The following is a 24,321-nucleotide window of genomic DNA, read 5'->3' on the forward strand; positions in this document are numbered from 1 at the left end:
TGCCTTGAACGTGATCTTGTCCTTCTCTCAGCTATATTTAGACCTGTACTGCTCTGAGATCAGATGTTGATGTTGGACGGTGAATGTTTGCTGTGTTCTGGACAGTGGTCCACTGTAGTCGGTCAGGAGAGCAACAGGCATCCGAGTATACTGTAATCGTGTTTTATAAAAGACATCTGTAGGTTTACTTTTTGGGGAAGTTTTAATGAACTCAGCCATCCATGTTCTGGACCATACGTCCTCAGTGGGTTGCCAGCGAGCTCGAGGCTGTCTCAGATTTGGGGCGAGGGGTGGGGTACATGAAGGACGGCCAATCGCTGAGCGCATTTAGACAAAAAACATTCCCAGTCACATTCACACTTACCCGTACACGATTTAAGATAAAACACCACGCAAGCACGGGCAGAATGCAATATCCGACACGCAAAAAAAGGAACCTTCTTACTTTATCGATCGGGTGACGTGAGGTTTTGTCGTCTGCTGGGACTTAACTATTGATGGGCAGCAGGGGGCGTCGTTGGCTTTCTTGTTTTGATACTTTGCTCTCAGAATCTGTACAGTATAGTATTATTAACATTTGTTATATACATGGGTTGTTTGTCTACCCTGCGGCCTAACAATTCCTCCCTGTGTGTCGTCATGAGGACACAGTCACAGTGAAAGGGGAGACCAGTTGGAAATGGCAGCACGAAGGGGGCTGTTTTTTTTCTGCTTCTTCAGATCAAATTTACAATTGATTTTCCGGCCAAACAAAACATATCCTCATTAGTTCCTTTTTGCTCGCACCTGCAATCTTACTTAGGCTCGTCAATGTTCAATACGTGGCCGTTGACAGCTCTCACGCTCACACACACTCCACGCGGCGTTCCCTCATTTGTTTTGCCTTTCTCCTCCTCACCTCTTGCCTCCTTCCTGGTGTGATGTGTGAGGCCTCCCAGCTAATTCCCACGCTACAAAAAATGAAAACAGGAGGTAGCATGTGTTTAGATGTGTGTGGGTTGACCTTTGACACGAGTCCTGTGTCATTCCCCATCAAATAACATCTGGCCTTATTCTTTTATGTACCCCTCTAGCATGCATATCTTACTTAAATCCCTCAGCCCCGGTTCCCATGAGCACATTACACACACATTTACTGACACTGTCATTTTCCATCCTGACATTCTGACTCTTAGCATAGTTGCACATACTCCATGACTGATTAAAGGTCTCCCTTGGATTGGCCTTTTAGTTCTCAAAAATCTACTGGGAGTTTGGACTATTGCTAAAGTAAATTAAATGCCAAAATCTGTATTCACTTGCCAGTTTACTTGACAGTAATTAATGACAGATAAGTTTCATTCTATTGGGAAGTGGTAATGATATGTGTTAATTCCATAATATTATGAAGGCTTTCAGTATTGTGTACACAGTATGGTTTCCACAGAGTAAAACCTTCATTTGAACACCAAAGAGTCTTGCTGTCTTTGTCCTCATTATAAGTTTGAATAATAAAAAAAAGATAAGAAGATCATGTTTTCCCTTTAAAATAAGGAAGTAGTAAAATAAAAGGGTGGTCAAACAGTCTCCACATTATGCAGTCATCACTATATCGGTTCTTTTTTTCCTACTAAAAACCAATACACATTTACTGCTTCCTAATTCAACTTGAGAAAAAAAAATGAAAAGACTTAACATACTAGAAAGAAGAAAGGCTTTCAAAAATATTTTTTGGCAGAGGAACTTAAACAAAAATATGGTACACGTCCTGAGGTCGACTGGTTAGCACTTCTCACAATGCAGAGTTGCAGGGTTCGAATCTGGGCTGTGGCCTTCTTGTGTGGAGTTTGCATGTTCTCCCTGTGCCTGCGTGGGTTTTCTCCAGGTAGTTTTCCTCCCCCATTCCAAAGAACTGCATAATAGGTTGATTGGATACGCTAAATTGTACTTAGGTGTGATTGTGTGTGTGAATGGTTGTTTGTCTTTGTGTGGCCTGCAACTGTGTGGCAAACAGTTCAAGGTGTACCCTGCCTACTTCCTGAAGACGGGTGGAATACGTTCCAGCACGCCCGGGACCCTCGTGAGGATAAGCGGTTCGGATAATGGATGGATGGATCAACATTGTATAGCAACATGTTGACAACATTGTATAGTTCTGGTAAACGCGTGATGGCCGCACCATATTTACGCACTGCTTAATATCAGACCGATGAATATGACAGTATATCTGTCCGATAGTTGTTGTGCATGCCCCAAATATTCCAAAATACACAAATATATTGTCTCTAATGTTTCAAAGTACAGTATATTGGTGAATTTGAGCTATGAAAAAGTGAACAGTAATATCCCTTTAACCTTGTTGCGCAATGCTTGAGACTTGTTTGCTCCCAAATAAACTGAGGCAAGACCTGGCAATAAATGCAAGCTGCACATCCTGGGAACAAAAGCTGAGGTTAGGATGTGGGCGTGTGAGAAAAGTTGAGCAGAATTGAGTTAAAGAGCGAAAAGGGGGGTTGTCATTTGCGTCACATAACTGGAGAACAATGCTGAAGGTAGAAGACCACCAAGGTCATCGTGTTATGAGTGCAGTGTAACCGAAGGAACAAGACGCCAGCCTGTCTCTTTTTCTCTCTCTCGCCCATTTTCTCTGCCCGTTGAGTGGAAAGTTTCACTTGATGTTATGCTGACATTGTCAACATCAATAACAGCTCTGTGACATTAAACACGAAAGGTATGACAGTTTTCAATGATGGGAAAGGTTCATCTAAGCTTAATCTTGTACACCAACAAATACGCTGATCACACTGCTTGCATTAATGAAGTCCTTTATTGACAGGAAGAGTCCAGTAATCCTTTGTGGGGGTGGGGGGGGGGTTGGATTGTGATGTTTGATTTTATTTTAAACACATGCTGGAAGCAGGAGTTGTTTTCGCTCAAGATGAAGTTGTTGTAGTACACATTTTCATCAATAGTGGGAGCTATCTCCATTATTTTCGGTATGAACACACCAGCAGGCTTGAACGAACCTTAACCTACGCTTGCTCAACGAACCTTAACCTACACTTACTCAACGATATGGGCTCAACATGCCAAGCGTTGAAAATCTTGGTGTCCCATCAAAACTGCACTGAACATTCACACATCCACAAGTACAAATGTAGAGCAAGAATTCCTCTCAAATGAATTGGTAAAGGGTTTTTGGGGGACGAGCTGCATACGTAAGTTCCCTCACAGCTGCCTCAGTTCCCCAGGCAGATCTATTTCTAGCTTCTGACGTCACTGGTGTCCTCTGATGGAGCCTCGTCACAGCCACTTTCACCGAGCTGGCACGGGGCGGGGAGGGAAATCGGCCTGGGTAAGGTAGAGGGAATCATCATTGAGGTAAGGGCTGCTGTAGCTCTGCCCATCTGCGCTCTGTCACGCCAATCATGTGCGAGATGGAGCACTGCATCACTGTGCTAGATGCAGCCACACCCCCCCCCCACTCTTTGCATTACTCCGGGGTGGGTTAGGGTGGCCTATTATTTGAAGATGAGGAAAAATACCCAAAGTTCTCAGCACATAATTTTTCACCCATTCACATTACCGTACAACAAGGTTACTTCTCATTGTACATTGCGTTGCTTCCAGTGTATCAAAAATGGATAACCCGAAGACGAGTGATCATGTGCTTCAGTGTGCCCTTGTGCAAGGCAATGTTATCCTGAATTGTTATATTAACACCAGCAGTATCATGAGAGTTACATAGTGTACATAGGTAGTCTTTAAATGCGGTGACTGGTTAAGGAAGGGTGTGGAGAGGTTATACGAGTGAGTAGCGTGACTGATGTAACATGCTTCACGTCAGTGTTGATGTCATGTTGATGTCACGTTGATGTAATGAGCTAGCGCGGAGGAGGTGTGCATATTATGCGCCTCTGAAAAGCAACATATCTCAAGGTCAAAACGATGCTTGCATATTTGGCAAGGATCAAGAATGTGTTTTATGCTTTCATCATCAACGTTTCACAATTAGCCATACCTTGTGGAAATAATAGATAGACTGTACAGGAGACAGATTTGCCATAACATTTTGACCATTTTAATCTAACAAAAGTCAATTCAAAAGTGATTCATAGTGTTTCCTTTTTGTATCTCTCGTGTATTTAGTTGCACCCATTGAACGAGCTCAGCTTCAGTTGCAATGCATCATTATGCTTTTTGTCCTTGGTTTTAGTTATCTGGTTAAATAAAAACAAACAGTGCATTGAATGTTGTACCTTTCTCTGTCTCTGTCTTTTTTTAGTTTTGATGTGGAGAATGGCCTTTCGGTGGGTCGCAGTCCTCTGGACACTCAGACCAGCCCGGGTTCTGGTCTGGTCCTACAATCCAATGTCCCTCACAGTCAACGGCGTGAGTCTTTCCTCTACCGCTCCGACTCCGATTATGACCTGTCTCCTAAAACCATGTCACGCAACTCATCCGCGGCCAGCGACTTGTGAGTACTTCATTACTTTTTTTTTTCTTGCAGTAAATGAGTATAACGAAATGTACTGTACTCACTGTTTTGTGACTATTTCATATCCCCGTCTGTGGTCCCATCTGTGGCACAAGTGGCACCTTGTCCACCAATATATACCTGTATGTTGCACCTTTGTTTTAAAGGGAGGAGGGATTGAAGCAATGTGAAGTCAGTTGGCTCCCTCGGTGAGGCAAAGGTGTAAAGATTGCTGTGATCTAATTCCCATGATTTAAATCACTGTGTCTCCCTGCTGTCCCTTGAGCACTGACCCTCTAAAAGCATCACCATTGCAAAGGTGCTGAACAGCCCAAACAGTCACAGCATGCATTTGTTATATTGTCTTCTTCCTAAAATTATGGCCTAAGCCTTTTTTTCCCAAAATGAAATGAAAAACTGAACCGAATACATATTGTATTTATCAATCATTTCATTTCAGGGGTAGAATTGAATAATCTGTTAAACTAAGGCCCTAGCCGATTTTAGCAGAGGTGGCCAGCATCCCGAGATGTAATCAAAATATGATAGGCCATCATTTTAAGAAGGTGACGATATGATGTTTTGTCACATACCTGTAGGTGTGGAGTTAAACTTAGATTTACCATTATAAAATCACTAGAATGTGCATCCACTGAAGAATGTTGTTATGAACTTACAAGTTTCAGTGTCGATTGTTTACTTGTACTACAAGCCATCACATCTGCAGACATTTCATCTTAAAATGTATGCAAGGATTGCAATATTGTTTCCTGGCTTGTTTTGTCACATTCTTTTATCTCATCTCTGATAATACTGATCAATCGTAACTCATGTCCACGTCAACCTAAGTTAGGTTAATAGATTAAAATTTAATATGTAATGAACTCTGAACAATTACGGCATATAAGCTTCTCATTTCCTCATTCTAGTAAGTAAGCCATGGAGAGTATAAGCCTTTTTTTCCCAAGGTTGAAGTGGGCATAAGTAGAGATGTCCACATACTGTAAATCTTGGTGCCGATTGAGCGCCGTTTTTGGAAATTATTACCTATGTATGTACAATGATTTTGAATAGACAATATTGTCTGTCTCCTCCCACAACTCCCACCAAAACATGGGAAGACTGAGGGAATGTGCTTATATTGCTGACTAGAAAGGGGTGTTTACCAGTATATTTATTCACTGATTTCACGCACACACACACACACACACACACGCACACACACAAGGGCCCGTACACAAACACGGGCATTTTTTCCCCACTGTGAATAAATGTTGCAAAAAGAACGCACGCAGACAAGGGCACGTACACAAACACGGGCATTTTTCCCCACTGTGAATAAATGTTGCAAAAAGAACATACTGTAAGTCTCATGATGCTGACTAAAAAGAAAAGCCCTTTTGGAAGCAACAGTCAAATGGAACATCCAATTAAAGTCTTACAAAGTGCATGTTTGTATTTGCAGGTATGGAGAAGACATGATAGTTACCCCATTTGCACAGGTTGGTAGCATTTAAACATCATCCACGCTGGAGATATTCACCACAACAAAAATGCTGTTTAGACTTCCAAGTATTTTTCATCACAAAAGTTTGATTTCAATCCTTTTTTTGCATACTTGCTGTAAAAGTAGCTGTAGTTTTATTGTTATTCTTAAATAAAGGATGCTAATTATTGCCTAAAAGAATAGGGCAATTGAAGATTCTTTTTGCGTAGTGCATTCAGCAATATGTTGGATTTAATTGCAACACATTTAAACTGTGAGTTTTCAAAATAAGATACTACAGAAAGTTTTCATTTTATAGACTGTTTTCATCTAAACTAATTCTTTATGAATCTAAGTGTAATTTTGTCCAGACCTCTGCACCAATAAATGTTTTCTTTAACTTAAGAATGATGTTGATCTCATCTGGCTGTCCAAAACAATACCTCTTTATTTATATAGCGCTTCCCCAACAACTGTAGCTGTCGCAATGCCCTTTTAGAATGTCCCCTAAATACGCATCAACTATTTAAATATTACATGTACAAAAGTAATATTAAGCGGGTATATTATCAAATTTGCCATGTATCTTGCTCACAGTGTCATATTGTGCTGTGTTCAGAGACAAATGAGATATTTGCAAAATTATAGTTTTGAAACACTGGGGATATTGTATGGATGATGATGAAAATACGCATCAACTATTTAAATATTACATGTACAAAAGTAATATTAAGTGGGTATATTGTCAAATTTGCCATGTATTTTGCTCACAGTGTCATATTGTGCGGTGTTCAGAGACAAATGAGATATTTGCAAAATTATAGTTTTGAAACACTGGGGATATTGTATGGATGATGATGATGATGATGAAGATGAAGGCAATAATAGTAAGACCCCAAAGGACATGACTGATTGAGCCTAGCGATTTTTCAGCATGATCTGAATCAAACTGTCAAGGGAAGGCAAGGCAGGCAGCTTTATTAATAATACATTTCATCCAATAGGCAACTCAATGTTCTTCAGACAAGCAAAAACACGACACCTAAAAGCATTTACAAACACAACAGCTTACGACATTCGGAAGCAAAGCAAAACAAAAACAAAAGGGAAGTCAAGTCATCATCTAAATCCTCGTGTTCTACGCTCGAGGCTGCATCCTCACTCCACGTTTATTTGTCTCCTCAGATTCTTGCCAGTCTACGAACAGTGAGAAGTAATTTTGCCGTTCTCACACATTTGCAAGATCGTGTGGGAAACAAGTAAGAGCAAGCCAATAGACTGATTTGATGCCTTCTAGATGTTTTTCTATCACTCATCTTCCCAATTGGTGCTTGTTGCAGGTGGCCGCCAAGCAGTAACCAGCCGCCCCTGTGTAAACCATGTCACACAGGTCAGTCACGGCACCTCTGCTACAAAAGCTGAATGCGTGTTTACATGTGGTTTATTATCATAACTATCCGCATTTTCATACAAACATGGTGAGCAAATACAGAAACTCTTTCTATGAATTGTGAAGTGAAGCAGGTGCAGTGCCCTGAGATTATTGGATGTCATTCAATTTACTGACCCGGGACCTGTGTTTGTTCTTTCAGAGGAGCCTTATCAGAAGTTGGCAGTGGAGACTCTGGAGGAGCTGGACTGGTGTCTCGACCAGCTCGAGACACTTCAGACGAGAAACTCGGTCAGCGAGATGGCGTCTAATAAGGTGAGAATATGGACCGTTAAGATACGTCCGCTCATCTCAGGTCTTATGAGCTATATGCTATTGCTTTAAGTAATGCACAAGGTACTCATGCGTGTGAGCTCTCCATTTTGTTCAAATTTGGGCACCCTGTGGCACAAACTGCGGCTTGCATTCAGGTAGCTCACGATGTCACCCATCAGTGCCATCTCTCATTCCATTTTATTGCCGAATATCACTCAATTTAAAAACTAACTCCCGCATGCCTACAACAACAAATTCTGGTCATTAGCAGTGTCTGCTAGAACGATTTCACTGATGGCAAGGAATGGCACGCATAAATGCCAAAATGTGTTTCTCATTGAAATTGTACATCAAGCAAGAATGGGAAAGAATTCCATCGACAAAGCTTGAGCAATTACTGTCCTCAGTTCCCAATCGCTTATTGAGTCTTGTTAAAAGGCGAGTGTTATTTACACACAAAAAAGAATGTTATGATTTTGAACATTACATATGTTGTCCTTGCAGTGTATTCAAAAGAATCCGTTAAAAGATGTGCAAATAAATGTATTCTGTTCTTATTAATTTTTTACACAGTCTCCCAACTTCATTGAATTTGGGGTTTGTACAATTCAGTGCATTTTTGTTTTTTTTTTTAATTAAGAGCATTTAACAAATTTAGGGCAGAGCCAGTGCGAGTGTGTACAACCACTCAGGCTCATGAACAGTGATTTCACTGAAAGAGTTAACCCATGTCCATCCCTGCGCCGCTTCTTTCCTCCTCCGTTTCTGAGTCAGCGAGTCAGCTTCTTCTCCTCTGCCCATCCTCTGAACGAGGCCAATCTGATTGGACAGCAGGGAGCCAGCGCTGTAGGCTGGGGGAGGGGCAAAGGATTCTTACAGTCTCCGCTTTTTATGTTTCTCATTGACAGTGTGTGAAAGTACTTGAATGGGCGACGGCATTCGCTTCTTTTCACCCCCTTTAGCACACCACATTTCCAATCATCTCCTGCACCCCCCCACCCTATCCTCTCCCTAACAACGCACCCAACCTCTGCATTACCTTCAGGACTGGGCAAACTTTTATTTTCAGTGGCGCTGCTTTTGTTTTTATTCATCCATTTATGCGGAGTGTAAAGCAGCGCGGGAAGCGGTTGGAGCCTGGAACTGAGCAAATAATTAATTTATCTGCCCACTCGGTTGGATTTTAAGCAGAGAAAGATCAACATGCATGGAATGGCATGCCCGTGTTGGTTCTTTGGGATTGTCTGTGCGGGAGACTCAGACAGGTGAGCACGCCTTGTTTACATCTGGATTGGGATTTGTAGTGGTGGGTAGTGCAGGCTTTGCGAGGGCTGTGTGACAAGTGAGGCACTTACACATGAACGGGACATGCATGTTAGCGAGAGCAGTCATGATATTGGGAATGTTGCATTTGTACGCATATTCCATTTTTACATTATGTGGATAAATCAGGATGTATTGTATTGTATTGTATTGTATTGTATGGGGATATTGTATGGATGATGATGATGATGATGAAGATGAAGGCAATAATAGTAAGACCCCAAAGGACATGACTGATTGAGCCTAGCGATTTTTCAGCATGATCTGAATCAAACTGTCAAGGGAAGGCAAGGCAGGCAGCTTTATTAATAATACATTTCATCCAATAGGCAACTCAATGTTCTTCAGACAAGCAAAAACACGACACCTAAAAGCATTTACAAACACAACAGCTTACGACATTCGGAAGCAAAGCAAAACAAAAACAAAAGGGAAGTCAAGTCATCATCTAAATCCTCGTGTTCTACGCTCGAGGCTGCATCCTCACTCCACGTTTATTTGTCTCCTCAGATTCTTGCCAGTCTACGAACAGTGAGAAGTAATTTTGCCGTTCTCACACATTTGCAAGATCGTGTGGGAAACAAGTAAGAGCAAGCCAATAGACTGATTTGATGCCTTCTAGATGTTTTTCTATCACTCATCTTCCCAATTGGTGCTTGTTGCAGGTGGCCGCCAAGCAGTAACCAGCCGCCCCTGTGTAAACCATGTCACACAGGTCAGTCACGGCACCTCTGCTACAAAAAGCCGAATGCGTGTTTACATGTGGTCTATTATCATAACTATCCGCATTTTCATACAAACACATTGAGCAAATACGGAAACTCTTTCTATGAATTGTGAAGTGAAGCAGGTGCAGTGCCCTGAGATTATTGGATGTCATTCAATTTACTGACCCGGGACCTGTGTTTGTTCTTTCAGAGGAGCCTTATCAGAAGTTGGCAGTGGAGACTCTGGAGGAGCTGGACTGGTGTCTCGACCAGCTCGAGACACTTCAGACGAGAAACTCGGTCAGCGAGATGGCGTCTAATAAGGTGAGAATATGGACCGTTAAGATACGTCCGCTCATCTCAGGTCTTATGAGCTATATGCTATTGCTTTAAGTAATGCACAAGGTACTCATGCGTGTGAGCTCTCCATTTTGTTCAAATTTGGGCACCCTGTGGCACAAACTGCGGCTTGCATTCAGGTAGCTCACGATGTCACCCATCAGTGCCATCTCTCATTCCATTTTATTGCCGAATATCACTCAATTTAAAAACTAACTCCCGCATGCCTACAACAACAAATTCTGGTCATTAGCAGTGTCTGCTAGAACGATTTCACTGATGGCAAGGAATGGCACGCATAAATGCCAAAATGTGTTTCTCATTGAAATTGTACATCAAGCAAGAATGGGAAAGAATTCCATCGACAAAGCTTGAGCAATTACTGTCCTCAGTTCCCAATCGCTTATTGAGTCTTGTTAAAAGGCGAGTGTAATGTAATTCAGTGGTAAACATGCCCTGTCCCAGCTTTTTTGGACAGGGTCCGCAGGCATCAAATACAAAATGTGTATATTTACACACAAAAAAGAATGTTATGATTTTGAACATTACATATGTTGTCCTTGCAGTGTATTCAAAAGAATCCGTTAAAAGATGTGCAAATAAATGTATTCTGTTCTTATTAATTTTTTACACAGTCTCCCAACTTCATTGAATTTGGGGTTTGTACAATTCAGTGCATTTTTGTTTTTTTTTTTAATTAAGAGCATTTAACAAATTTAGGGCAGAGCCAGTGCGAGTGTGTACAACCACTCAGGCTCATGAACAGCGATTTCACTGAAAGAGTTAACCCATGTCCATCCCTGCGCCGCTTCTTTCCTCCTCCGTTTCTGAGTCAGCGAGTCAGCTTCTTCTCCTCTGCCCATCCTCTGAACGAGGCCAATCTGATTGGACAGCAGGGAGCCAGCGCTGTAGGCTGGGGGAGGGGCAAAGGATTCTTACAGTCTCCGCTTTTTATGTTTCTCATTGACAGTGTGTGAAAGTACTTGAATGGGCGACGGCATTCGCTTCTTTTCACCCCCTTTAGCACACCACATTTCCAATCATCTCCTGCACCCCCCCACCCTATCCTCTCCCTAACAACGCACCCAACCTCTGCATTACCTTCAGGACTGGGCAAACTTTTATTTTCAGTGGCGCTGCTTTTGTTTTTATTCATCCATTTATGCGGAGTGTAAAGCAGCGCGGGAAGCGGTTGGAGCCTGGAACTGAGCAAATAATTAATTTATCTGCCCACTCGGTTGGATTTTAAGCAGAGAAAGATCAACATGCATGGAATGGCATGCCCGTGTTGGTTCTTTGGGATTGTCTGTGCGGGAGACTCAGACAGGTGAGCACGCCTTGTTTACATCTGGATTGGGATTTGTAGTGGTGGGTAGTGCAGGCTTTGCGAGGGCTGTGTGACAAGTGAGGCACATACACATGAACGGGACATGCATGTTAGCGAGAGCAGTCATGATATTGGGAATGTTGCATTTGTACGCATATTCCATTTTTACATTATGTGGATAAATCAGGATGTATTGTATTGTATTGTATTGTATTGTATTGTATCAATAAAAGCAAGAGTAATCCCAGGAATGACAGAGTGACTCAACTAAACAGACGCAACGTTATTGCTACAAGATGTTCATCTACTGTATCATTATGCATATTTGTGTCAGTGACTGGGGCACATAGCATGTGTGTGACCGCAGCACCATTACAGTATTCTCACCCAGTATCCTCAGTCTTATCACACTTATCACGTGTGCTGTGATACAACATAAATGCTGAATACTTATATTTTGGGGGTATCTGAAGGGGAACATTTCTGAAATTTTGAAGTTTGTGCAACATTCGCCCCGTTCAGAATAACTTTGCAGTGTGTTGTTGAATGGACATACATAACTGGCATTAAATCTGTGAGCCAAATGATGGCCCACATAGTCTTTCATCTGACATAGTACAAGTAAGCATACAAAACAAATAACAAAAAAATCTATAAATGAATGACTGATAACAGTATTTACCTACTTGAGATGGATGCAGCTCCACGCCAATATTGCCTAAATGCATCTACCGTTTTGTGAATTATGAGGGTTGGCACTGGGACATGAAACCTTTCAGCCACTGTGGCTAAACAGTATAAAAATCTCTGAGCAACATTTGAGTGTAGTTAGCCACACTATCTTGTGTTTGTGTGACTAAACTCTTGGCGCAGGGCGGCGGTGCTATTTGTTTTGCCGCTATGTTGCTATGTGTGCCACTCATGCAGGCACATAGCAGAGGCATTGTAGCCCAAATAACACAAGATGCATTTTTCCGTTATGTCGGCACAGCTTGATGGCTAACTGCATGTCGTAGTGATGGCAAAAGCCCAAGATATTTTCATGAAGGAAGTATCAATTATGCCAAATCTCCACAGATGAAATGAGGGCGCTGAGCACTTTTGGGTGGAGTGGCTGTTTTTTTTTGGGTTGTGTCAGCTCATCTCTGTTTTAGCCCCACCCAAAAATCAGGAGAACTGAGAGGATGAAAAAGAGTTTTATGCTGTATCTTTCCAATTTAGTACTAAATTGTTCTCAGTCTTTGCACGTTTTAACTCTTATCATGCAACATATTTAATGTCAATCCATGATCTGATCCGTGTATCCTCAAGAGGGTTGCGGGCGTGCCGCAGCCTATCCCAGCTGTTTTCGGGCGGTAGGCAGGTTACACCCTGAACCGGTTGCCGTCAATCGCAGTGCACACACAGACGAACAACCATCCACACTCACACTCACACCTAGGGACAATTTCAAGTGCTCCATTAACCAGCGATGCATGTTTTTGGAATGTGGGAGGAAACCGGAGTCCCCGGAGAAAACCCACAAAGGCACTGGGGAGAACATGCAAACTCCACACAGAAAGGCGGGAGCCGGGCTCGAACCCACGACCGCTGCACTGTGAGGTGGAAGCACTAACCAGCCACTCACTGTGCCACCCCATTTTTATTGTATTCAAGAAAAAAAAAACACATAAAGGATTTTACAGGGTTTTTTCGGAAATCTTCGCCTTGAAACATTTATTGAAGTATGATTTTTATCAAGCAACATTTGTAATCGAGTCATTCATGTCATACATTTTTATTTTCCAACATTCAAGCACAGTGGTGATGTTTGAATGTGCTTCATGTTGCAATGACTCACGAAAATATGCAGAAAGGGTATTTTTGGAATAAAACCACTGACTTGTTTTTTTAAAACATGACGTTCCATCCCACATTGGTGCATAAAGGCGCAAACTCCCCATTCCACCCAATTCTACCAGCGCAAAGTCTAGCAGCTGACCAAAAGAAAGAAAACACCACCCATGTGCACAGTTATATTGTGCTTTTCACTGAACTTGCGCTTGGGACGCAAGTAGGGCCCTTAGTATTCTAAGGTTTCTGGCCTCTTATTGCATGACATAAAGAAATAATGCTTTTCTGTAGAAGAATCCCTAAAGTGATGAATTATTTCATTGTACATGTTGAAGTCGAAACAGTTGTTACACTAACCACATTTTTTTGTGTCCACACAGTTTAAGAGGATGCTAAACCGAGAGCTGACTCAACTGTCAGAGACCAGTCGCTCAGGGAATCAGGTGTCAGAGTTCATCGCCAATACCTTCCTCGGTGAGTTTTCGCACAAAGCAAAAAGAACAAAATGACCACCAACAGGTAAAATAGGAAGCAGGTTATATGTTCACCAAATTTAAATGCAAACCTGTCTGCCTATTTAGCTTTGAGATGCTACCAGCTGTAAAGATTTCACTTGAAATTGCCCGTACAAAACCGATTTCACAAATAATAGCTTTTTTTCGCACAAGAAAGGTAGACTGTTTCTTTAAAGTGCATGAGGAGTTATTAAATTGGTGTCCATGTAAGGCAGGGGTGTCCAAAGTCGGTCCTCAAGGGCCGCTGTCCTGCCTGTTTTCCAGCTCTCCCAACAGCAACACACCTGATTCAAATAATCAGGAACGTTCTAATGCTGCTTCAGAGCTGGCTGATGAGCTGATCATCTGAATCAGGTGTGTTGCACCCGGGAGAGCTGGAAAACAGGCAGGACAGTAGCCCTCCAGGCCCGGAGCTGGACATGTCTGATGTAAGGGATATACCGTATTGGCCCGAATATAAGGCGGCCCTGATTATAAGACAACCCCCTCTTTTTCAAGACTCAAGTTTGAAAAAAGACTTTTTGAACACCAAATTAATTTTTATACAGAAAACAATTACTGTACATCTGAAACAAATGATTCTAACAATATAATACTAATAATACTAAGACAGCCTGTCTCAGTGACAGACTGAGGCTGCTGTTGTCTTCTACTCTGATCAAAACAGTGTATCCCCTAGCGGGTACTCTATGAATTACACCTTATTAAAAATATTAATTCCGTGTTTTATGCATTTTTTTTCACTTTTGAATTATCCTGCGGGCCTGATCGAACCTCCTTGGGGGCCGGTTCCGGCCCACGGGCCGTATGTTTGACACCACTGCTCTAGAATATTCCATAAATTGTTCACATTTTCATTAACAGTTTAGCTTTGGTGAAGTCTGCCCTGTAACTGGGACATTACAGTCGAGTTGTATATGGTCATTGTAATTGCAATTATTAACACGCGAAATCTAATGGTAGTTTTTGCACAATGCTGTCCAGTAGCTCGAAATGTTGAGAGGTTCTTGATTGTTTTGCCAAAGAACAAAGGGCACTTTTACATTAGAATAGTCTACATCAGTGGCTCTTAACCTGGGTTCGACGAAACCTAGGGGTTCGGTGAATCGGTCTCAGGGGTTCGACGGACCCTCTTCCACGGAGGTTAAGACACACCCGACTCAACATGTCAATTAGTTATGACACGCCCGCTTGGCCATCACTGGCTGCAGATGATCACATGACATTGCTTGTCCAATCAGTGCAGTGGGAAATTTAGTTCGCTCTGTAGTCAACGTATGACTGTCCTGATAGTATGTTGTGTGATTTAAAAAAGAAAAAATGTTTTAATGCACGCTAAGTATGTCGAGCAAAAAAAGAAAGTGGTCGGGCAAATCCATATCACATGGATTCACATGCATCACGGACCATGATGGGACTCAGCGTCCTATCTGCATTATTTGTCATGCCAAGTTGAGCAAATTTAGTCTCGCACCGGCGAAACTGAAGGAACAGTTCTTGAAATTGCATGGAGATTTACTTTGTTCATTTTATGCACAATTTAAAAAAAATGTATGTCTTGAAATTTTATTTCCTTTTTTCTGTTTTTAATAAATGTGTTTTTTATGTCTTGAATTTGTAAAAAATCCCATTTTTATTTTTCACTAATGAAGGGTTCGATGAATGTGCAAATGAACTGGTTGGGTTCGATACCTTGAACAAGGTTAAGAACCACTGGTCTACATCAATGTGGGCATTAAGATTATTCATTTTGTCCATGTACTGTGTCTGAAGGGAGAAAATAGTATCGCTATTCTATTAAAGTGACTCACATCAAAGCAAATTTCAAGATTTTAAATGCAAAGTTATATGAAAAATAGTACATTGAACACCTCCGAAGTGCAATATAGAGATTGTTTCTCGATGAGAGCCAGGAGGAGATGGTTGCTTCTTATGCAGACAGAGAATACGAGGGTTTTTCCTCCCCTAAAAGAAGGTGGCGGCGCACTGACAGACAGCATTCCCGGACACATTGTGTGGCGTTGTCGTAGCAACAGGGTGCAATATTATTAGAGGGCATGTTGCATCAATAAAAGAATCAGTCTACATCCGCCGTGCCGGGAGGATGGTAGTTGAACCGAATAAGGAGGTAGCTGTCCCTCACACGCTGTTTTGATATGGGTGCCTTGACGTCCAGCCTGGCTGTGCTCGGAGATGACCACCATGGTTTCTGGTGTGAGAAAAAGAAGGCACTATGAGGGAGGTAAGCGGGGCCACACAGCTCCTAGGCTGTGTGATGCCAGCTCTCTGCTCGCTGTGCATCCTTATGGTGCCGTGTGCGTTTTGGGGCTCAGATTTGGATGTTATTTGATTGTCCCCATTCGGACAGTTAAATACAGTTTACGGGGATGTAGTCTAAAGCTTGTTGTTCGATCTTACTACTCCAAATTGGCACGTGGAATATTTTGCTAGATGTAAAAAAAAAAAAAAATTTAAGTAGCATGATGAGTCACTCTGAACAAGCACGTGCCTATGGAGACAGCGCCTCTGTGGCAACACGTCATCAATTGGTGGTCATTTCTTTTTCGTTATTGCATCAAGAGAGACAGGAAATATGACGTGAAGTACCGGTATTTAAAATCCCTAAGTTAAAAGAAAAATGCTAACTTATTCCCCAGTTGACCCAAGATCACTTTCTGCTGGTGTTTACACAATACACAGACAAATAGGCTTTTCTTTTCTTTCTTGAGGTTTAAGGCTGGTAGGTTTTGGTCATGAGCAAAATCTCATTGGCGAAACGCATTGCTATTTAAAAATGCTGTGTGACCCACATTTGAGGTGTGGTGTCAGAAAGAGTATTTGAGGGTCTGCAGTCGAGGGAAGAAGTTTGAATCACCTTTTATTTTCCTCTTGCTAAAACATTTCATCAATTCACCTGAAACATCTCGAAAACAAAACTCACAGCTGGATGACCAAGTGACTGACATGTGCATGAGATGACGTGTATCATGTGCGCCGGCTTTCAACATGGACATGAATGCAGTACCAATGCTGGCTACAAATGACTGAACAGTTCTATCCTGGTTTAAATTTTTTTCTTTCTTTGATTTGGTTTGGAAGAACAGAAGTGAGAATTTAATTTTACTTTCCGAAATGAGCACAAGTTCCAAAAAATAAAATAAAATTGGGAGCCAGCAAACTCAATGCAGCATTTCACACACTGACTGAATATGTGACCTATTTTTTTTTTCTGGAATGGCTCAAGGAGACATTCATCTCTTCAACCAGAGAAGCCTGATGACATCAGGGTCGTTCCAGAACTGAAGGACATTTTTACCTCCCACCTATCAAATCTTGAATAATCCTCATACAAAATACTCCGAGCTTGTCCTGAGACCAAATCTGAAAAATACAAAGCTGAAAAGTTTGCTTGAAAATAGTTTTAAATAAAACAGTGGCTAGTTTATATTTCCAAAAGCAGCACAAAACGCTGAGTATTACCCATACAAATATGTCTGTTTTATGTTTACAGTTCTAAAATTCAATGTTGTTCCCATTGCAGAAAAACAACATGATGTGGAGATCCTGTCCCCGCCGCCTAAGGAGAAAGAGAAGAAGAAGAGGCCCATGTCACAGATCAGTGGCGTGAAAAAAGTCACGCAGAGCCCCAGCCTTGCATCTACCTGCATCCCTCGTTTTGGAGTCAACACCCCACAGGAGAACCTGTTGGCCAGCGTGCGTCGACATGCAGAAACACACAGGCGCACACACGGAGAAAGAAAACGTCCCTTATGCATGTCATGTTTCACGTCCTTAGGAGATTGAGGACCTTAACCGTTGGGGACTGGATGTATTCAAGATTGCGGAACACTCTGGAAACCGCCCTTTGACGGTCATCATGTTCTCCATCTTCCAGGTAGGAACAACCAAATACGCCACCAAAAAAGTTACAGGCCAAGGGGAAAAAAAGTTGAATTACAGAAGAAATAAAAATTACAGCGAACTGCCGTTTATCGCAGGCGGATGACTTTCAGACTCACATGAAATAAGTCAAGAGCTGGGATTTACAGGCTAAATTTAAAAAAAAAAAAAAAGAAATTCTCGTTTTACCCTTCCCACACACTTGAAACATATTTAAACTAATTTAAACATGCTTCAAAATATTTCTTTGCGCAGTGAGTCCCAAATATTGTGCCCTGAGAGATCATCAGGTATGCTGCGGAAAATTCTTCCAATTTCCTTGGAGTGGGCTAAAAATTATTTATAAATTGTATCTTTGTCCATCAATCTGTGCCTCTGACGGCCCACCACTCTGACCTTGCAGAGCCCCCCCCCCCCCCCCCCCCCCAGAACAATTACCTTGAAATGCTCTTCCATTCGATAGCAGAAGGGATATGATTAATTTGGTATCCACTTATGTGCCATTTGCGTTTGGCGGTGTGCCGTATTTTTCCAAATATAAAATAGGTGCCCTGGCTCAATAAGGTTGGGAAACACTGCTTTAGAGCCTGCTCTCGCGCTGAGAGATGGCAGACCTTGTATAACATCATTTTTGGGAAACAAAAATAAGAAGACGCTGTTGCACAAATGGTTCTCCAAATAAGAGGCAAAATGTGCCGGCTTCAAACTCTGTCTCTTCCAGTTGAACCCAAAATAGAAAAGAATTAGACATTGTAGCTATAAACACCAACATGTTCAACAATGTAATTTTAGCTAACACTAGTCTACTACCATAATGCTAACATATTATATGAGACACCAAAGACAGGCTAAAAGAAATTAGCATTGATGTGAAAGTAGCTCTGGTATAAACTTTCAAACATAGTCTCTCTGCTCTGTGGCAATATTTACTATTGGTGCATTTTTGTTGAGGGCCTTTTCTGTTTTTTTTTCTTGCTCTTAATGAAGCTGCATCTACATCCAGTAAATATCGATGTTGCAGATCTTCCAATTGTCCAATAAAGTCCACCTGATGTTTCTCTTTGAATCCTGCCAGGAACGAGATCTTCTAAAAACGTTCAGGATCCCGATTAGCACCTTCATCACCTTCATGATGACCTTAGAGGACCATTACCGTGCTGATGTAGCTTATCACAACAACATCCATGCAGCTGATGTTGTGCAGTCCACACACGTGCTCCTGTCTACCCCGGCTCTCGAGGTGAGCTGTCTAATGATATGGAATCTAATGTGACTAATACTTATGAATATGCCCTTTCCAATACTATGCATTTGTTCATTTCTTTACAGGCTGTATTCACAGATTTAGAAATCATGGCTGTTTTGTTTGCCAGCGCCATTCACGATGTCGACCACCCGGGCGTCACAAACCAATTCCTAATAAACACAAGTAGGTCTTTCGCTCTTTGTGTCCATATTTAGATTCAGAAACATTGGTGAGATAAGCATATTCACGAGTCATGAAAAGGCTTTTGAGCATTCTGACAAAGTTGTGTGAGAAATAGCTCATTTTGGTTATTCACTGCAAGTGTGGATGAGATTCTAACCAAGTGAATTTGCAAGGTCTCACACCGGCCATGTTGCCTTCTCACCACTCAGCTTTGACTGACACTGAGCCGTATTCATTTTGAGTTCTCTTGAGCCACACTGCATCATACTGAGAGCTGTTTCCTCATGTTTTCGTTGAGAGTCTGTCACTTTGTTGAATGAGTTTGCCTTCACATATTTGAAGCAGCTTTCACTTTTTCCTTCACAGGTTCCGAGTTAGCATTAATGTACAACGATGCCTCAGTGCTAGAGAACCATCACCTCGCTGTGGGCTTCAAACTGCTCCAAGAAGACAACTGTGACATCTTCCAGAACCTCAACAAGAAACAACGAGATTCCCTCCGCAAGATGGTGATAGACATGGTGAGACTTTTATCGGTTCATCACCTAACCTGTGAGCAAACTGCTGAAACTCTTGAATCAATTTGATTTATTGAACTTATAGTGGTAAACACATAACTGACATATACAAATGAAAAACTGAAAAAAAGGATAATTGGTAGATGTCTTCATATCGCGTTGTTTATATGTTGAAAAGAACCTATCTAGTCCTGCGTCTTGTTCTCCAGACATTTTTACTCATATCATGTCAATACGCTAGTCGGTTATTTATATACAGCAATTTATCCCAAAAGAAAACAAACAATACCCTCGCTTGCTCAAGGATACAGTGACAGTAGTCAGGAAGCTGACTAGCATCTCTCCAACAACTAGCTGCCATTTTAATTCACTTTTTGTCCGCAGCAAGGCTTGAACCTTGATGCTTTGGTTCCCAACAAATGAGCTATTATTTAATGATTACAGTGTTCCTTCTTTATTTTAACACCCATATTAAGCAAATACACTTCAGAAATGTAACTTTTCAAAAGCAAAATGAAGAATAAATACTGAGCTGGTAATTACGGGCTGCATTGTGAGTAGCGCATGCTCTGCACCCCGGCAGCGAATAAAGACAACGGAACGTCCGCGAATAATAGTTTTTCCCTTTTATCCGAAAACGGTTTAGCGAAACAAAAATTCCGCATCGGTGAATTAATGCGACTTGTAAATCTTTTGGCTGTAATGCGATATGGGTTTCTAGTTAAGATAACTTTAAGGAAAATTTTAACGTAGTCATTAGCCAATGGGAACACTTTAAAAATTCATCCAAAATCTCTGACTGAGTGTCAGATGCGCTATCACTGTTCTGCTTATTTTTGGTCGTCGATAAAGAAAATATATTCAAATTCCCTTTTCCTTGTTAAATGTACACGATTTACAATGGATACTATTGTAATGTGTCACCTCTGATGTTATCATTAGGTGCTAGCCACAGACATGTCCAAACATATGAACTTCTTGGCGGACATGAAAACAATGGTGGAGACCAAGAAAGTGACCAGCTTGGGAGTTCTGCTGCTTGACAACTATTCAGACCGAATCCAGGTTAAAGTGCCTTCTGTTCACACAAAGCGTCGAAAGTTTGCAATTGTTACTGGAGCAGGGCTGTTTTTCATACCTGTGGCAAAATCTAACCGGAGTGTAACATTACCAGTATCTTAAAAATGTTTATATATAAAAGACCCTGACTGACAGGGCATTTTGTTGTTGCCATGTTTATGTCAAGTAATTTCTTTGTGAGTGCTACTGGTTTAGAGTGGTGCGAGAGGAGGATTACAAACTTGCCGTGTCCCAATAATTCCATCTGAAACGCTTGTCTCCCCCAGGTTCTTCAGAACATGGTTCATTGTGCCGATCTGAGCAACCCAACCAAGCCCCTCGAGCTTTACCGTCAGTGGACGGACCGCATCATGGTGGAATTCTTCACACAGGGAGACCGAGAACGTGATAAGGGCATGGAGATCAGTCCCATGTGTGACAAACACAATGCATCCATTGAAAAGAGCCAGGTAACAGCCACTGAAAGAAACTAAGTTAAAATGTTTTTTTTTTAATACTTGCTGACAAACGTTTGCCTCCCAAATGTGCCTGGGACTTAACACTTAAAATGTTGCAGGAGTGTGCGAGATTCCCCCGTAGAAAGATGTTTGGTTATGTTAATCATGGATTTAAAAAAAAATGTACTTGAGGTACATACAGGACAACATTACCACTCGCAAAATTTATTCCAATATTAGAGCTGTAGAACAAATTAATTTCATAGTTTTTCAAAAGACAAGCCGTCCAATTTTTTCATTTTTGCTTCGACTTGCGAGCACAGACTTGAGTCACAAGCGCTGTGTGGTGGCGCTCAACTCAACACACTTTTCAATAAATTTCAGTTTGGCAAATATAGAATAATTCATCAAAAAAGATGCTTCAAGTTGTTTGTTGACACACCCAGTTGAAGTTTCATGTTGTTACCTAAACACGAAGCAAAGAGAGTTATACCAACAACTGCTTGAAGAGCCGCTTAGCCTAAAGCTAATGCTAATTAGCATCTGGGTTGTTCTAAACAATGGTGTGCCCCGGGCTCTGGATTGTGACCCACTTTGAGGGTCAATTTATTATTATTTTTTTTTTTAACCTGTAAAATCAATCACCAGATTGACTATTTCCAATATTACGTATATAATGCAAGGATAAAGTAAAGAACTTTGAATGTGGCTGATTTTCCTCAGTAAAATACACAGCTCATTTTTTTGAGAAGGCTGGAATGGTTTCATGGCATTTCCATTCACTTCAATGGGAAAAGAGGATTTGAGATACCACGGTTTTGAGCTAAGAGCGCGGGGACTGACTGAATTCAAGTCATATCTCACGGCACCACTGTATGGTCTTCTTCCCATGTAGTAAATTTAAGGAAACCAAATATTTCAAAGCCTGATGCAATAAAGATCTATTCAATAGCAACCACAATAAAAAACATCAAACACAAAAAGTTCCAAGGTCAAATGCGGTTCACTTGCAAAAGTTATTGTGCGTTTTGGTTTCATCCTGAAATCTCAAACAAAAGCCAATTAGCCCCAACTTTTTGTGAGTAGGGCTCTCTGATAATGTTTGATTCAGCTTTTGCATTTGATCTCGTTATTTTGAGTGTCAGTTTTCATGTTCTCAACACTGACATTCATCGCGTTTCTCATCTCTAGGTGGGCTTCATCGACTACATTGTTCACCCTCTGTGGGAGACGTGGGCGGACTTGGTGCACCCTGATGCTCAGGATATCCTGGACACCCTGGAGGACAACAGAGAGTGGTACCAGAGCATGATCCCACGGAGTCCCTCACCTTCTAGTCCTGACGAGTCCCACGCTGAGCTCAGATCGGGAGGTAGTCTGGGAGGGCCTAACCCTTCAACGGGGGTCGGCGGAGACAAGTTCCAGTTTGAACTGACACTGGAGGAGGAAGAAGAAGAGGACGATGAGGAATTACAGTCTGACCTAGAGAGTCCACTCGAGGATGACCCCCAGTTGGGGATGGAGCGGCACCAGGACTCGTCATCGCCCTCGACATCTCCGGACCCGCGCGGGAGGTACCACCCTCCTTCGCCACATTTGTCACGGCCCACCAGTCTGACGTTGCAGAGCCCCCACCCTCACAGGACCACGACCTCGCCGAGCCAGGAGGGACCTGATGGTGAGAAAGATGACAGTGCCCCCTGCCTGCATGAAGCCACATAACAACCAGCACAACCTGCCCTGCTAAAAAGGCCGACAGCACTGAGAGGAGGCAGGGCGGGCCCTTACCTACCAATAAAGTCTGTAACATCACCACAGTCCCTTTACACTGGAGACAGCCTCTCTGTAGACAGAGGGATGATCCCCCTCTTTTTAGTTTCATATTTATCTTGGCCACTCTTTGGGGCCTCTTAAGTCTTTATTGTTTCTCACCCTGCTTTGGGAACGTCACCTGGACCGGGAAAAAGAGCGACTCTCTCCAAGAACAAAAGGTAAAAGCAATGTCTTCCTCGAAAATATCTGCAACTCTTGGACGTGAGCAAGTGAGAGTTGCAGTGGTATGACAGGGTCCTGGAGATTATTTTGCACCATTTTAACATACACATTTCAGAATCTTATCTTGTTCAAATGATTTGTACTTTGAATTTTTGTTGAGAGATGTTGAGCTGATGTAATATTTGAACTGGCGAGGAGCTGCGACAGAATTGATGGACCGAATCCTCAGGGTATGAAGAGAAACACAAATCGAATGTAGCATCGATGTTGTTCATGACCTTAAGCCCAAAGTCATTCCCTCTTAGAATTTACCTCTTATCCACACAACTGGGTATTGTCTAACCAGTTGAAACCCTTTAAATTGGGCACCTTAGAGCAATCAAAAAATGTGCGTGTGTGTGTGTGTGTGTGTGTGTGTGTGTGTGTGTGTGTGTGTGTATGCGTGTGTGTGTGTGTGTGTGCGTGTGTGTGTGTAGGAATGTATACATGTGGTCACAAAATTGTGTGTACCTATATAGGAAATCAGTTTGTAGCACCTCAGCTTGAGCACTTACAACACCAACTGTAGTCTAAGCTTCCCCCGAGATGACTTTATATGGTGCCCTTTTTCAAAGCTGTTGAGACTTACAACAGTTGATTCTCCGTTCGCTGGTCGTGTCTTCACGTGGTTGAAAAGCATTTTGTTTTGATTTCATCAGTGTGCCTCCAGTCCGCAGTAGCACTTTACCATTTCTGTTGCTCAAGCTCTTCGAATGTGTTACTAAGGGCTTCACCCACTGTAGGCCTGCACATCAGAAACGCAGTACAGGTTACCTGTAGGTGGGCAGGAAATTTAACATTTTGTTGAATCACAAACTAGATGGAACATCTCTTGAGTGAGGTCTAGGTTAAGACTAACGGTTTTCAGGTGCAAATAAGGGAAATCCCAACGATGCCAAACTTCTGAACCAAAATCAAGCTTTGATTACCTCCACCAAGCATGTGTAAGCATCGGGAGGTAATGTTTTCGAGCACTTGGGTTTTATTTCGCCGTATACACAGGCCCGTGTTTGAAATAGGGATTGGTATTTGACAGCACTTCCTTGATTGGCCATTGGGAGAACTCATTGAATATTAACCACGCGCGACCACTTGGAAGTTGAGCAAAAGTGAATGTGAGGGAAGTCCAGGGGCCTCCCATTTAATGGATTCATAAAACAGAATGGAATCACCCCTCCACAAAAACTATTTGGGAGGAATCCTGCATCGGAACAATCAGTTAAACGTCGTAC

General features: G+C 42.0%; 1 protein-coding gene across 6 annotated transcripts in view; it reads left to right on the forward strand.

Moving 5' to 3' along the window:
- pde4cb (phosphodiesterase 4C, cAMP-specific b) overlaps positions 1-23,482 on the forward strand; it is an 85,564-nt gene extending 62,082 nt beyond the window's left edge. For all 6 annotated transcript variants that reach the window (XM_019875312.1, XM_019875313.1, XM_019875315.1 and 3 more), the window contains 14 exons: positions 4,265-4,456; positions 5,922-5,958; positions 7,128-7,201; positions 7,283-7,332; positions 7,535-7,647; positions 13,557-13,650; positions 17,233-17,405; positions 17,488-17,586; positions 18,667-18,831; positions 18,921-19,020; positions 19,387-19,541; positions 20,481-20,603; positions 20,885-21,067; positions 22,247-23,482. In XM_019875312.1, the coding sequence (XP_019730871.1) occupies positions 4,265-4,456; positions 5,922-5,958; positions 7,128-7,201; positions 7,283-7,332; positions 7,535-7,647; positions 13,557-13,650; positions 17,233-17,405; positions 17,488-17,586; positions 18,667-18,831; positions 18,921-19,020; positions 19,387-19,541; positions 20,481-20,603; positions 20,885-21,067; positions 22,247-22,777 (2,089 nt within the window). In that variant the 3' untranslated portion in view covers positions 22,778-23,482. The remainder of the gene's footprint in view (positions 1-4,264; positions 4,457-5,921; positions 5,959-7,127; positions 7,202-7,282; positions 7,333-7,534; positions 7,648-13,556; positions 13,651-17,232; positions 17,406-17,487; positions 17,587-18,666; positions 18,832-18,920; positions 19,021-19,386; positions 19,542-20,480; positions 20,604-20,884; positions 21,068-22,246) is intronic.
- The last annotated feature ends 839 nt before the right edge of the window (positions 23,483-24,321 follow it).

The sequence above is a fragment of the Hippocampus comes genome, unplaced genomic scaffold (assembly GCF_001891065.2).
Source record: "Hippocampus comes isolate QL1 unplaced genomic scaffold, H_comes_QL1_v1.1 scaffold132, whole genome shotgun sequence".
In the NCBI taxonomy this organism is placed as follows: Eukaryota; Metazoa; Chordata; class Actinopteri; order Syngnathiformes; family Syngnathidae; genus Hippocampus; species Hippocampus comes.